Raw genomic sequence first — 13,167 nt, 5'->3', positions numbered from 1 at the left:
ATAGTTGTTAAAGTCCCCCTGTGGTGAAAATCCAGCTTTTAATGTTGTTTATGTGTCTATGTGGTGTTTTTAATATGCTTTAAGACAAACCATGTGTAAGTTCATAAGTCGACAGCATTGCTGAGTATTTTCTCCTTAAAACTGCAGTGAACCAAAGACAGTCTCAAAAACACGGTTTGAAATCGCTGGTGTTTCTGACGTCACAAACGACCTTGTAACCAATCAGATCAACGTGTGATCGTCAACCAGTGGATCTCTGAGCTGAGTGAGTGAGTGGAGGCGGGGCTCAGTTGCATATTCATAGAACCGCGCATACTAAATGAGGCAAGGGTGTCGAGTTACATTCAAGATGTTTTAAGACATGAAGGATTTTTTTTTCAAGGAAAAAACATTTAAATATGTAATTTTGGTGACTTTAACTTTAGGATTAAAGGATGTAGAATATGTTCATGCAGAATAAGGCATTAATATGTGCTTTATAAGTACTAATAAACAGCCAATATCCTAGTAATATGCATGCTAATAAGCAACTGGTTAATAGTGAGAATTGGACCCTAAACTAAAGTTACCCATTATTTTTTGTTGACAAGTACAGTTATGACTGACACACAAGTTACTGTGATCACTGAAACAAAAATGTGTACCCGTGATTTAAATGTGAACCTGTCCCAAATTAAAAGTCTACGAAACAAAACAAACTTAAAATCATGCTGTTAAAAAGATATGGAAATCAAGTTGATTTGTCAATCCATCTTTAGACTTTTCAACCATTTTCGCCCAAAAATCATCTACAGATTTCTTTAATTGGTTATTTCTGCAGTTGGTTTGCTTGGCCCTGATATTTGCTATAATAATAATTAGAATCATCATCTATATTAATTATTGATTTACCACTTTTAAGGGGGGTTTATGAAGAACAAGAACACACCATACTCATGTTAAAATCAGTGATTTAAATTAAACCTGTCTTTAAATAAGGACAATACACAACAATAACTCTCAACATCATAAACCACGGATTTTTTGTTTGTGTGCATTTGTGTCTACAGGAATACACCATGACAATATTTCTGCGGCAGAGTTGGAAAGATGACCGCTTGTCCTACAACCACACAAACAAAACTCTGGGCCTGGACAGCCGCTTCGTAGACAAACTCTGGGTGCCAGACACATTCATCGTGAACGCCAAATCAGCCTGGTTTCATGACGTTACTGTGGAGAACAAACTCATTCGCCTGCAGCCCGATGGAGTCATTCTCTACAGCAGTCGGTGGGCTACGAGTTTTAAACCTCTTTCACGTGAATTTGTGCTTTTGTATTGGCAATAATGTAGAAGGACTTTGGGTGAAACAGTAAAGCTAGAATGTTGACAGATTACAGTAAAGGGGAAGAAATCAAATCATAACACTAATGTTTATGTTCACAACTAGGGTTGGGTATCGTTTCCTAATTTTGATTCCAATAAGGTAAAAAAAACAACACGCAGATATCATTCAGATTTAGTCTTACTGCAAAACATTTAATTGTAGCTGAATATCATGAACAAAAATCAACAGGCTAAAGAACACTTTGCCTGTGGTTTAAAAACACCATAGAAAAACAACTAGCCTGACTAATATACATGTAAAGCATTATTAAAGACAAGTAAACGCTCAGTAATTAAAAAAGAACAAATAAAAAATTAGCAATCGCAACAAATAGACACAACTGAACAAAGATACAACTGAAATAAACGTTTTTTAAGATTTTTAGGTATTCAGGTACAGAATTTGTAATCAAATGTAAAATATATTTACAAAATATACATTACAAATATAGTTACAAAAGCTATTCAGTCAAGAACGAGGGACTTTTCTCTTTGTCTTCTGTTAGATTAGTGTTATTATAGAGACGGCAGCAGGGATATTAGTGCTGTCACTTTAAGAGCCGCACTGATCCAATATACTGATACACATGCGATTTAAAATCACATTAAAATCCCTTTCTGGGAGTGCTTTGGATGTGTGTACAGCGCGCGAGTCGTCTCACGTTTGAATGGTTTAAAGTCATTTTAAAATGCGAACAAAGGGATCCATAAGAGGGTTCGAAATTCCAAAAGTATCCGATTCCTGACCTTTCGATTCCCAACCCTAATTACAACAGTAAAGTGGTCTGTTCATTATTTTATTCAAAGTAAGTCTGCCTATCCACCTTAGTGCTTAAAGGGGTCATATAATGCCATTTTTGTACAAGCTAATATGATTCTTTAGGGTCTAAATTAAAAGTTTGTAATATACTTTAATTAAAAATTCTCATTAGTATTGTAAGAAAACACTTATTTTACCTGGTCAAAAACAGCTCTGTTTTCAGCACGCCGTTTCAGTGCATATGACTTTAAATGATCATGAGCTTTGCTCCCTCCGCCCCTCTGTTCTGTGCATACACCGTTTATAACACAATAACACAATAACCATAACGCGTTATTCAGTATAAACGTGGGATTATGAATTATATTGAGAACGTCATACATAGAAAACATGCCGTAATGTACCCTGAGTGTAAACCTTAGACGCATTCATTGTGAAGCGTGCAGCTAGCGATTTACAAGGATTAATATATTAATATAAAGTTTAATAAAACGTTACACTCACTTCCGTTCTTCTGGAGATTCCGCAGGAACACAAATATCTGGTACCGATCCTTTTTTCATGAACAGCTTCTTAGCAAATCCAGCTTTATACTGATCCTCGTTTATAAAGCAGTCTGGTGAGAAATGATTCGCACAAACATGAGAGCATTGACGTTGCTCGTGGGGAATATTCCCTTCGAAAACAAACTCAGCCACTGCGTCTTCAGCAGTTCGGATTTAGGAACATTAAAATGACTGCTGTGTTCGTTATTACACCCAAGAACAGAACACCACAATCGCTTAGACGCCATTCTGCTCATAGACAGAGCTCCAGCATATCAACAATGACCGCGCCGCGCAGACTATGATTGACAGCTCCCTCATGAGCGAGGGCGGGTCTGTGTTGAAACGCTCCTGTCAATCAACAATCGTGGGAGGGGCGTGCGAGCTTGTGACGTCACAGGCTCGAACGGCTCGATTTGAGGCAGGGGAAAACATATAAGGAGATTAAAACAAAACCACTGAATGGATTTTTATCATTATATGATGGTTGTGTACAGACACTGCCAACACACATTTCAGTACAATCAACTTGTACAAGTGCATGTACCATTATATGACCCCTTTAATATATACCGGTAATTACATAAAGGCCACCACTGAACTAATTGCATACATTTTACAAGCTTCTTAACAGATGATCAGAGTGTTTTATTCGCCTGCTCCATATCTGAGATGTGTATCATGATGTTTTTCCTTTCAGAATTACATCTACAGTTGCATGTGACATGGACCTCACCAAATACCCCATGGATGAACAGGAGTGCATGCTGGACTTGGAAAGCTGTGAGTAAGGGGAAAACCTATATCTGGCATCTCTCGTCTTCATACGTCTGATGTATACATTTTTTATAGTCATAAAAGCAATTACTAAAGGCTTAAATAGTTTTGAGATTGAGCTACATAATTATGTTAAATAAACATGTTTTGAAAGAAAATGTGCGTCTAACAAAAAGTTCATTCAGAACATCATCGAAACCCGAAAGTCCCAGCCAATACAACTTACAAACATACTATAACATAAGTGACGATTGAAAGAGAACAAGGACGATTTTCAAAAGGACAATAGTATATTCACTATTCAAATACCTCAAACACATTAAAAATAGTGTAAAAGAAATGATTTTTCAACACTTCAACATAGTCCCTAAATCATAAAGCCTGGTATAAAGCAATGATAAAATCCCTCTTTTCCTGTTTTTCATTGTTTATTAGTTCCCTTGTAGTTTTATTACTAATTAGTCCCTGATTGTTCCCAGGTGTGTCTTGTTATCCTCATTACCTCTTGTGCTCTGTAGTCGATTATTGTAATGGTTTTTTTGTTTGCGCGTGCTTGTTTGCCATACTCATTGTGTTACTGGTATTGTTTTGTTCGTTTTATTAAAAATTAAATGTAAGATTTTTGGATGAAAATATCCCAAACCCACTAGAACGATGTTATAAATTTTGTTGATTTGTGTACTTACATTATTCCAGATTTTTCTAAGAATGTTTAAATTAGGGTTTCCAACTGTCCCGAATTAGCCGGGACGTCCCGTATTTTGGGCCTAATTTATTTGTCCCGTACGGGACCTCCCTTGTCCCGATTAAATAGACTGCTACGCTGATCTAACCACTGACTGATACAACAGCAACACGACACTTGAGAATGATCACGACACCGTCATCATCCCACACACAGCCCACACTCACGCTCATCAGACCATACCAATAAGAAACTCTAAATTGAGAATTAATTATTCTTTTGGGACAAATCATTGTTTGTTGCGAACAGAATCCTCTGCTGTCTGACGTCGCTCCCGGTTCGATCCGGACTCGCGCTAACGGCAAATCCCTCGGGTGTCCGACCGGGTTTTGATTTCGGCAAATCAGTTTTGGTGAATTTAAACAACGTGATTATTTTTCATGAGTCCGACATCCAGCCACGCCAGAAAACATGAACTCTTCCTGAGGGAATAATATGCTGACGTGATTTGCTGCCCAATAAACATTTCTGATTATTAATGTTAAAAGAAGGCAGGATTCTTTGATGAATAGAAGGTTCAAAGTAGATTTATCTGAAATTTCTTTACTGTCACTTTTGATTAGGCTACTTTAATGCGTCCTTGCTGAATAAAAGTAGGGTATTACTTTCTTTAATTTCTATCAAATGTAGTGCATGTATAATGTTACAAAAGCTTTCTATTTCAGATCAATGCTATTATTTTGAAATATGGTTTGTGTGTAATGTGACCTTTTTGTGTGACCTTAAAATTAGTTTTAGAATTAAATTGTACAGAAATAGTTTAAGCAAAACAAATGTGTTTATGTCTGAGAACCTTTTAAACACATACGGACCTAAATGACATATACTGTGTGATAGGCTACAGTAGCCTACAAATATTTTGAGTGTGCCTTATTTCTGGTAAAGAACCACGATTGTCCCGCATTTTTCTTTTCTGAAGTTGACAAAATGGCAACCCAAGTTTAAATCCAGAGAAATAAGCAGTTTTATCAGTGACGTCATACCCGCGTTACCCTCAATTTAAGGTTTTATTTTGTAGAAACCAAGGAACTAACAAAGACGCTTTAATATATGATGTTTTATTAGACAGGTGAGCAACTGTTTGGATACATTCATCAACAGAAAACGAGTTTCATCACACTTAAATGTATCTAAAGGGTTAGTTAGTTCACCCCAAAATGTAAACTCTGTCAGTAATTACTCTCCCTCATGTTGTTCAACCCCGTAAGACTTTCGTTCATCTTTGGAACACAAATTAAGATATTTGTGATTAAATCTGAGAGCTGGATCACTCCTCCATAGGCTTCTAAGGGATTGAAACTGGCCGGCCCAGAAAAGTTATGAAAGACATCGTTAAAATAGTCCGAGTGACTACAGTGGCTCAACCTTAAGTTTATCAAGCGACGAGAATACTTTTTGTGCGCAAAAAACAAACAAAAATAACGACTTTATTCCACTATTCGTTTCCTTCTCTGTGGGCCTCGAGTGAGTTCACGTAGTGTAACAGCGCAGCGCTTCTGTGTCGTACGTCACACGGAGGCTCACTATTGGCCGACGCTGGTCATGTGTGTGATGATGCGTGTGACGTGCAACACAGAAGCGCTGCGCTGTTACACTATGTGTAATCTGTACTCTCAGATTTAATCAAAAATATCTTAATTTGTGTTCCAAAGATGAACGAAAGTCTTACGGGGTTGGAACTTTTCATTTTGGGGTGAACTATCCCTTTAATATGATAAAACAGTGCTGCGTTTCCCCACACACACATATTGGATTAGGATTAGAGGATTTCTGCCCGAGTCCGAAGACAACAACTCCCATGATTCAGCGAAATCAAGGCGTCATCAAGCTACGCCTTTGTTTTGAATAAACGACCTCTAGTGGCGAAAAATTACATAGTGTGCCTTTATCTGCACTTACAGTAGATCCTCATCTCCGCCTGCCTTATACTGTCCCACACGTTAAATTACATGTTAACTTTATGAAACATGAGCTAAATGATCATGCCACTGTCCACAACTGCAAAACATATCCCTCTGTGCAAAAACAAACCATGATAATCATACTTTTGACTAACTAAAATTCTGTTCCCTTTCGAGGGAACTCTACACTGCGTCGAGAATCGACTCTTTGGGGACGCTCCCTTAGCGTGCGCCTCTGAAGTAAAAATGAAACTAATCCAATCCTGATTGGCGTTGCGTCCTGACGTAACATGTGACGGCATAACCGGAAGTATAAAAGTGACACTGACGCACACACATACCAGCTATCGCTCTTCAGCAAGCGCTCTATGTTGAAACTGTCTGTCCTATTTACTGTTGTTTGTCATGAGTGAAAGTGTTATTATGGCGAGTGAGCAATTTACAAAATGTGTGCACCCCTGCCCCAGATTTATTACGGGTGGGGACACACATTCATTGTGTGTAAATTGTTTGGGAGCACAGCACGCACAGGCAGCTCTTGAGGGAGTTGCCTGTGAACATTGTGAAGCACTCCCATTAAGAGTGCTGCGCTCCCGCTTGGCTATTTTCTCTAAAGATGGTCAAGCTCGCGATCCTTGTGGTTCAGGTCCCGCGTCCGTTGAGGCGGCGCGGAGGCTTAGATCATGGGGATCGCAAAAGGATCTCGCAGATGAGAACGAGACTGCTGAGGCACTTTCTCGTTCATCATCTGCAGATTCTCTGACACTAGCTCACGGTGCAGAAGCCCGCGCTGCGGCTTCTTCTGCCCGTGACGAGTGCCCGGTGCTTGAGCTATCCGCTTCCGAGGAAGTGGATGTGCTCAGCATCGGGAGCGCGGATCATGAGTCACACTCGCCAGCTCATGTTTCCGCTTATGAGGAGTTGGTGGAGGTTGTGACGCGTGCGGTGGCCAAACTCAACATCAGTTGGCCACAAGATAAGCAGGATGAAACTCGTCAGAGTAAATTAGACGAGAGATTTCTGCAGCACCGCTCACAACCTCAGCGCCGGGGTTTGCCTTTTTTCCCAGATCTCCACGAGATCCTGGGAAAAAGCCTCACTCGTCTCGTATATCGCACAGCACTTCGTGTGATTATAGTAACGTTGTGGGTGCGAGTGAGGCGGGCTATGGCAGGATGCCGCGGGTGGAGGAAGCTTTAGCGAGCTATCTTTCTCCCGAAGCGGCATCCTCGCTTAAAACCCCGGCGCTGCCCAGCAAACCATGTAGGGACACATTCTAAATCCTCTGGCCAGAAGGGCTACCTGAGGGCCGTCATTCAGGCTAAGAGGGCTTCAGGGAAGAGGTCCTAGCCAAGTTAATAGGTCCTCCGAGGGCTGCCCCCCCCCCCCGCTGTGAGGCAACCGAGGTTGTTTTCCCAGCGGAGCCCTTTGGAAAAAGATGTCGTCCCGCCGTCACTGACGCTTCGGGTCGCATCAATTTCCAGCGAACGCACACCGTGGCGTTCGTCCCAAGAGCTTGCAAAAGAGCGCCACCTATGGTCGAAAAATCGTTCTCGTCTGCTTCCTGCCAGTTCGCTGCTTTAGAAAGTCGAGAACAATGCTCGAGAGACACCCGAGGCCAGCCTCGAGAGGCTGGTTCCCTTAGTAAATTTTTTGGAAAAGTGGCATCTTCTTCCAAATATTTCTATATGGGTCCTGAATATAATAGAAAAAGGATACAGACTGCAGTTCGGTCACCCACCTCCCAGGTTTGCAGGGGTGGTGCCGACTACAGTGGTTCCAGAACAGGCTCGGGTTATGGAACAGGAAGTACAGGCTCTTCTGGTCAAAGGGGCCATAAAAAGTGTTCCCCTACCAGACAGAGAGTCAGGGTTTTACAGCCGATACTTTATAGTTCCAAAGAAGGATGACGGGCTCAGGCCGATTTTGGATCTGAGACACTTGAATCGGTCTCTGAGGAGATTCAGGTTCAAGATGTTGACGATTCCCATCATCGTGAATCAAATCAGGTCCGAGGACTGGTTTGTCACAATAGACCTAAAGGACGCCTATTTTCATGTCTCCATCCTTCCATGTCACAGGAGGTACCTAAGGTTGCTTTCGGGGGCGAAGCATATCAATATCGGGTTCTTCCGTTCGGCCTAGCACTCTCTCCCCGCACGTTCACGAAGTGTATGGATGCAGCTCTGGCTCCTCTCAGACTCCAGGGTATTCGTATACTGAATTACATCGATGACTGGCTTATACTGGCTCAGTCTCGAGAAATGGCGGTTCGGCATCGAGTTGTCATCCTTGGCCACATTCAGAAATTGGGGTTGAGACTCAACACGAAAAAGAGCGTGTTGGCACCAGCTCAGTAAACAACGTTCCTGGGTGTGGTATGGAATTCGGTTACGATGCCGGCACACATGTGTCCCGCACGTGTCCAGTCCATCCTATCTATGGTTTCAAGAGTAAAGCTAGGTCAGGCCATCACTGTAAAGCAATTCCAAAGAATGCTGGGCCTCATGGCAGCGGCATCCAACATCATTCCTTTGGGCCTTCTACATATGAGGCCTCTTCAGTGGTGGCTAAAAGCCAAGGGGTTTTCTCCCAAGGGGAATCCATTTCGTATGATCAGAGTAACGCGCAGATGCCTTCGTTCTCTTCAGATATGGAAGAAACCTTGGTTCCTGTCCCAAGGGCCAGTGTTGGGAGCGTCATGTAGCCGAAAAATCGTTTCGACAGACGCATCCCTTTCTGGCTGGGGCGCGGTCATGGACGGCCTCTTTGCCAGGGGTCTGTGGCAGGACCATCATTTATCTTGGCACATAAACTGTCTAGAAATGATGGCTGTGTTCAGGGCTTTGAGGAGCTTCCTCCCAGACATCAAAGGTTACCATGTCCTAGTACGATCAGACAATACGTCAGTGGTAGCCTATCTGAACCGACAAGGGGGAGTCAGATCGCGCCCTCTGTGCAGACTGGCGCATCAGATTATTCTTTGGTCCCAAGGGAAAATACGCTCCATCAGAGCAATGTATATTCCGGGGGTTCAGAATCAGGGAGCAGACATCCTGTCGAGGCAGGGGCTGAGGCCCGGGGAATGGAGACTTCATCCAGATGTGGTGAAGGTGATATGGGAGAGGTTCGGACCTATGGAAGTGGATCTATTCGCGTCTCGAGAGACGTCCCACTGCCCACTTTGGATGTCCCTCTCACATCCAGCCCCACTGGGGTTGGATGCCATGGTACAGGCCTGGCCGAGGCTTCGCCTGTACGCATTTCCCCCGATCGCTCTGCTCCCGGGAGTCCTGGAGAGGGTTCGTCAAGAGGGCATCAGTCTACTTCTGGTTGCCCCAATGTGGCCGACCCGAGTGTGGTTTTCAGACCTAATATCACTCCTGATAGCTCCGTCATGGCAGATTCCTCTGAGGAGGGATCTGTTGTCTCAGGCGGAGGGCACAATCTTCCACCCTCGCCCGGAGCTGTGGAAGCTGTGGGTCTGGCCTCTGAGGGGGTTCAGTACCTAAATGCTGGTCTATCAGCCGGGGTGGTTGAAACCATACTTAGCTCTAGGGCTCCATCTACTAGGAGATTATATGGCCTTAAGTGGAATGTGTTTGTCACTTGGTGTAGAGAACATGAGTTAGATCCAGTCAACTGCCCGGTGGCTTCAGTTCTGGAATTTCTTCAAGATCGTTTCTCTGCGGGTCTCTCCCCTTCCACGCTTAAGGTGTACGTGGCTGCCATTGCGGCTTTCCACGCACCTGTAAGTGATGGGCCTCTGGGGAGGCACCATTTGGTCATTCGTTTTCTCCGTGGTACTTGGAGGATGAGACCGGCAACCAGGTCTAGGGTTCCTGCCTGGGACCTGGCTATAGTTCTTGAAGGGTTATCCCTGGCCCCCTTCGATCCTTTAGAGTCGGCTTCGCCTAAGGATTTAACGCTAAAAATGGTATTTCTCTTAGCTATTACCTCACTTAAGAGGGTGGGAGATCTCCAAGCCCTGGCAGTGACACCAGCTTGCTTGGAGTTTGCCCCTGGCAGAGTGAAGGCCTTTTTGCACCCGAGTCCGGGCTACGTGCCTAAAGTACCAACTAATACGGCTCGATCTACAGTCCTTCATGCATTTCATCCGCCTCCTCATGTGTCGGCAGAAGAAGAGAAGCTCCATTTGCTCTGCCCTGTCAGAGGCTTGAGCGTGTACCTCGAGAGGTCCTCTTCTTGGAGAAGGTCGGACCAATTATTGGTGTGTTTTGGGTCACCTAATAAGGGGCTCCCGGCATCAAAGCAAACGATTAGTAATTGGATCGTTCAGGCGATTACTTCAGCTTACAGGGTGCGCGATATGCCTTCACCTTTAGCTATTAGGGCTCATTCTACTAGAGGTATGGCTTCCTCTAGGGCCCTCCTTTCGGGAGTGCCCCTGCAGGAGATCTGTGAGGCAGCCGGCTGGGCTACTCCACACACTTTTATTCGGTTCTACAGTCTTCACCTTCCCAGTACGCCTGGCGCACATGTACTTAGTCCTTGCTGAGTGCCTGAAACAGTTTCACTCCGGGACAGGCTAATTCGGTGTGTGGCCTAGTGGGCACTCGTTCCCCAAAGAGTCGATTCTCGACGCAGTGTAGAGTTCCCTCGAAAGGGAACGTCTCGGGTTATGACTATAACCCTTGTTCCCTGAGAAGGGAACGAGACACTGCGTCGTTCTGCCACGCCCCTTGAGGCCTTAGAGCGTCTTGCTTCATCGCGAGGCTGGTATGTGTGTGCGTCAGTGTCACTTTTATACTTCCGGTTATGCCGTCACATGTTACGTCAGGACGCAACGCCAATCAGGATTGGATTAGTTTCATTTTTACTTCAGAGGCGCACGCTGAGGGAGCGTCCCCAAAGAGTCGATTCTCGACGCAGTGTCTCGTTCCCTTCTCAGGGAACAAGGGTTATAGTCATAACCCGAGACGTTTTCTAGTGATTTCTTACATATTCCTTTCTATCCTGTTCTCATATGAAACATAATAACATATTTAGAACAGCAAGTTTAAAAGACCAATTGAAGTGTCATGTGCAAACTGAGATGTGTTTTGTCTCCTGTTGTTGGGTTTGCAGACGGATACTCTTCAGAAGACATTGTGTATCACTGGTCAGAGAGTCAAACACTCATCCATGGACTGGACAAACTGGAGCTGTCCCAGTTCACCATCACTGATTATCGCTTTGTCACGGAGCTGTTGAACTTTAAATCCGGTGAGGCTTTTCATCGTCTGATATATCTGATTTAACTGAACTCTACCAATACAGGTGAAACTCGAAAAATTTGAATATCGTGCAAAAGTTCATTTATTTTAATAATTCAACGTAAAAGGTGAAACTAATATATTATATAGACTCATTACATGCAAAGTGAGATATTTTCAAGCCTTTATTTGTTATAATTGTGATGATTATGGCTTACAGTTTATGAAAACCTTTTCACAATATTCTAATTTTGAATTTGTGTTTTTCATAAGCTGTAAGCCATAATCATCACAATTATAACAAATAAAGGCTTGAAATATCTCACTTTGCATGCAATGAGTCTATATAATATATTAGTTTCACCTTTTACGTTGAATTATTGAAATAAATTAACTTTTGCACGATATTCTAATTTTTTGAGTTTCACCAGTATATTATCTGCTAATGCTGTGGCAACAGTTGTTGTCATTTCAATGGTTTTAATCAGTTTTGTTTACTATCACATATTTTAAAGACAAGTATTGTCATTCTTGAAACAGCGGGGAGATTTCCACGTCTCAGCTTACGATTCGAACTAAGAAGAAACCGAGGAGTTTACATCATCCAGTCCTACATGCCCTCCATCCTACTGGTTGCCATGTCATGGGTTTCATTCTGGATCAGCCAATCAGCTGTGCCGGCAAGAGTGTCTTTAGGTCAGTGTTTCAGTGTTAACTCGTCTAACAGAGACCGTTCTCAATACTCTAGCTATCCTTCTGGCAAGGTTCTCTTAATGTTACACAGACGTTTTTCCTGTAACATTAATAGAATGTTCATTTAATGACAATATCGGGTCTTTAATAATGTATGGAAGCTTGTTTCCGCCACAGAATAAAAAATCTAAAAGGTAATTGCGACTTTTTATTTCACAATTCTGACATTTTATCTCAGAATTGCGTAATATAATGTCGCAATTGCTATTAAGTCAGAATTGCAAGATATAAAGTCAGAATTGCAAGATATAGACATGCATTTCAGAAAAAAAGTGAGTTTTGAGTTTATTTCTCGCAATTCTGACTTTTTATCTCACAATTCTGACTTTGCTGTATATCGCAATTCGGACTTTCTGTTCAATTCTGACTTTATATCTCGCAATTCTGACTTTATATCGCAGTTCTGACTTTAAATCTCGCAATTCTGACTTTATATCTCACAATTCTGACTTTATATCGGAGTTCTGACTTTATATCTTGCAATTCTGACTTTCTGTTCAATTCTGACTTTATATCTCGCAATTCTGACTTTATATCTTGCAATAACGCAATTCTGACTTTATATCACGCAATTCTGACTTTCTGTTCAATTCTGACTTTCTATCTCGCAATTCTGACTTTCTATCTCACAATAACGCAATTCTGACTTTATAACGCAATTCTGACTTTCTGTTCAATTCTGACTTTATATCACGCAATTCTGACTTTATATCACGCAATTCTGACTTTCTGTTCAATTCTGACTTTATATCTCGCAGTTCTGACTTTATATCTCGCAATTCTGACTTTATATCTTGCAATAACGCAATTCTGACTTTATATCGCAATTCTGACTTTCTATCTCGCAATAACGCAATTCTGACTTTATATCACACAATTCTGACTTTATATCTCACAATTCTGACTTTATATCGCAATTCTGACTTTATATCGCAATTCTGACTTTATATCGCAGTTCTGACTTTATATCTCGCAATTCTGACTTTCTGTTCAATTCTGACTTTATATCTCGCAATTCTGACTTTCTATCTTGCAATAACGCAATTCTGACTTTATAACGCAATTCTGACTTTCTGTTCAATTCTGACTTTATATCTCGCAATT

The 13,167-nt window shown here is 42.2% G+C and overlaps 1 protein-coding gene across 1 annotated transcript in view; it reads left to right on the top strand.

Moving 5' to 3' along the window:
• Positions 1 to 13,167, top strand: part of gabrd (gamma-aminobutyric acid type A receptor subunit delta) — a 32,776-nt gene that overhangs the window by 15,907 nt on the left and 3,702 nt on the right. Inside the window, exons 4-7 of the mRNA XM_056246943.1 lie at positions 1,050 to 1,270; positions 3,372 to 3,454; positions 11,183 to 11,320; positions 11,851 to 12,006. Coding sequence (XP_056102918.1) covers positions 1,050 to 1,270; positions 3,372 to 3,454; positions 11,183 to 11,320; positions 11,851 to 12,006 — 598 coding nt within the window. The remainder of the gene's footprint in view (positions 1 to 1,049; positions 1,271 to 3,371; positions 3,455 to 11,182; positions 11,321 to 11,850; positions 12,007 to 13,167) is intronic.

Source organism: Rhinichthys klamathensis, unplaced genomic scaffold (assembly GCF_029890125.1).
Source record: "Rhinichthys klamathensis goyatoka isolate OS25496 unplaced genomic scaffold, OSU_Roscu_1.1 h1tg000040l_1, whole genome shotgun sequence".
NCBI classification, from domain to species: domain Eukaryota; kingdom Metazoa; phylum Chordata; class Actinopteri; order Cypriniformes; family Leuciscidae; genus Rhinichthys; species Rhinichthys klamathensis.
This window is presented reverse-complemented; position numbering and strand designations above follow the sequence as displayed.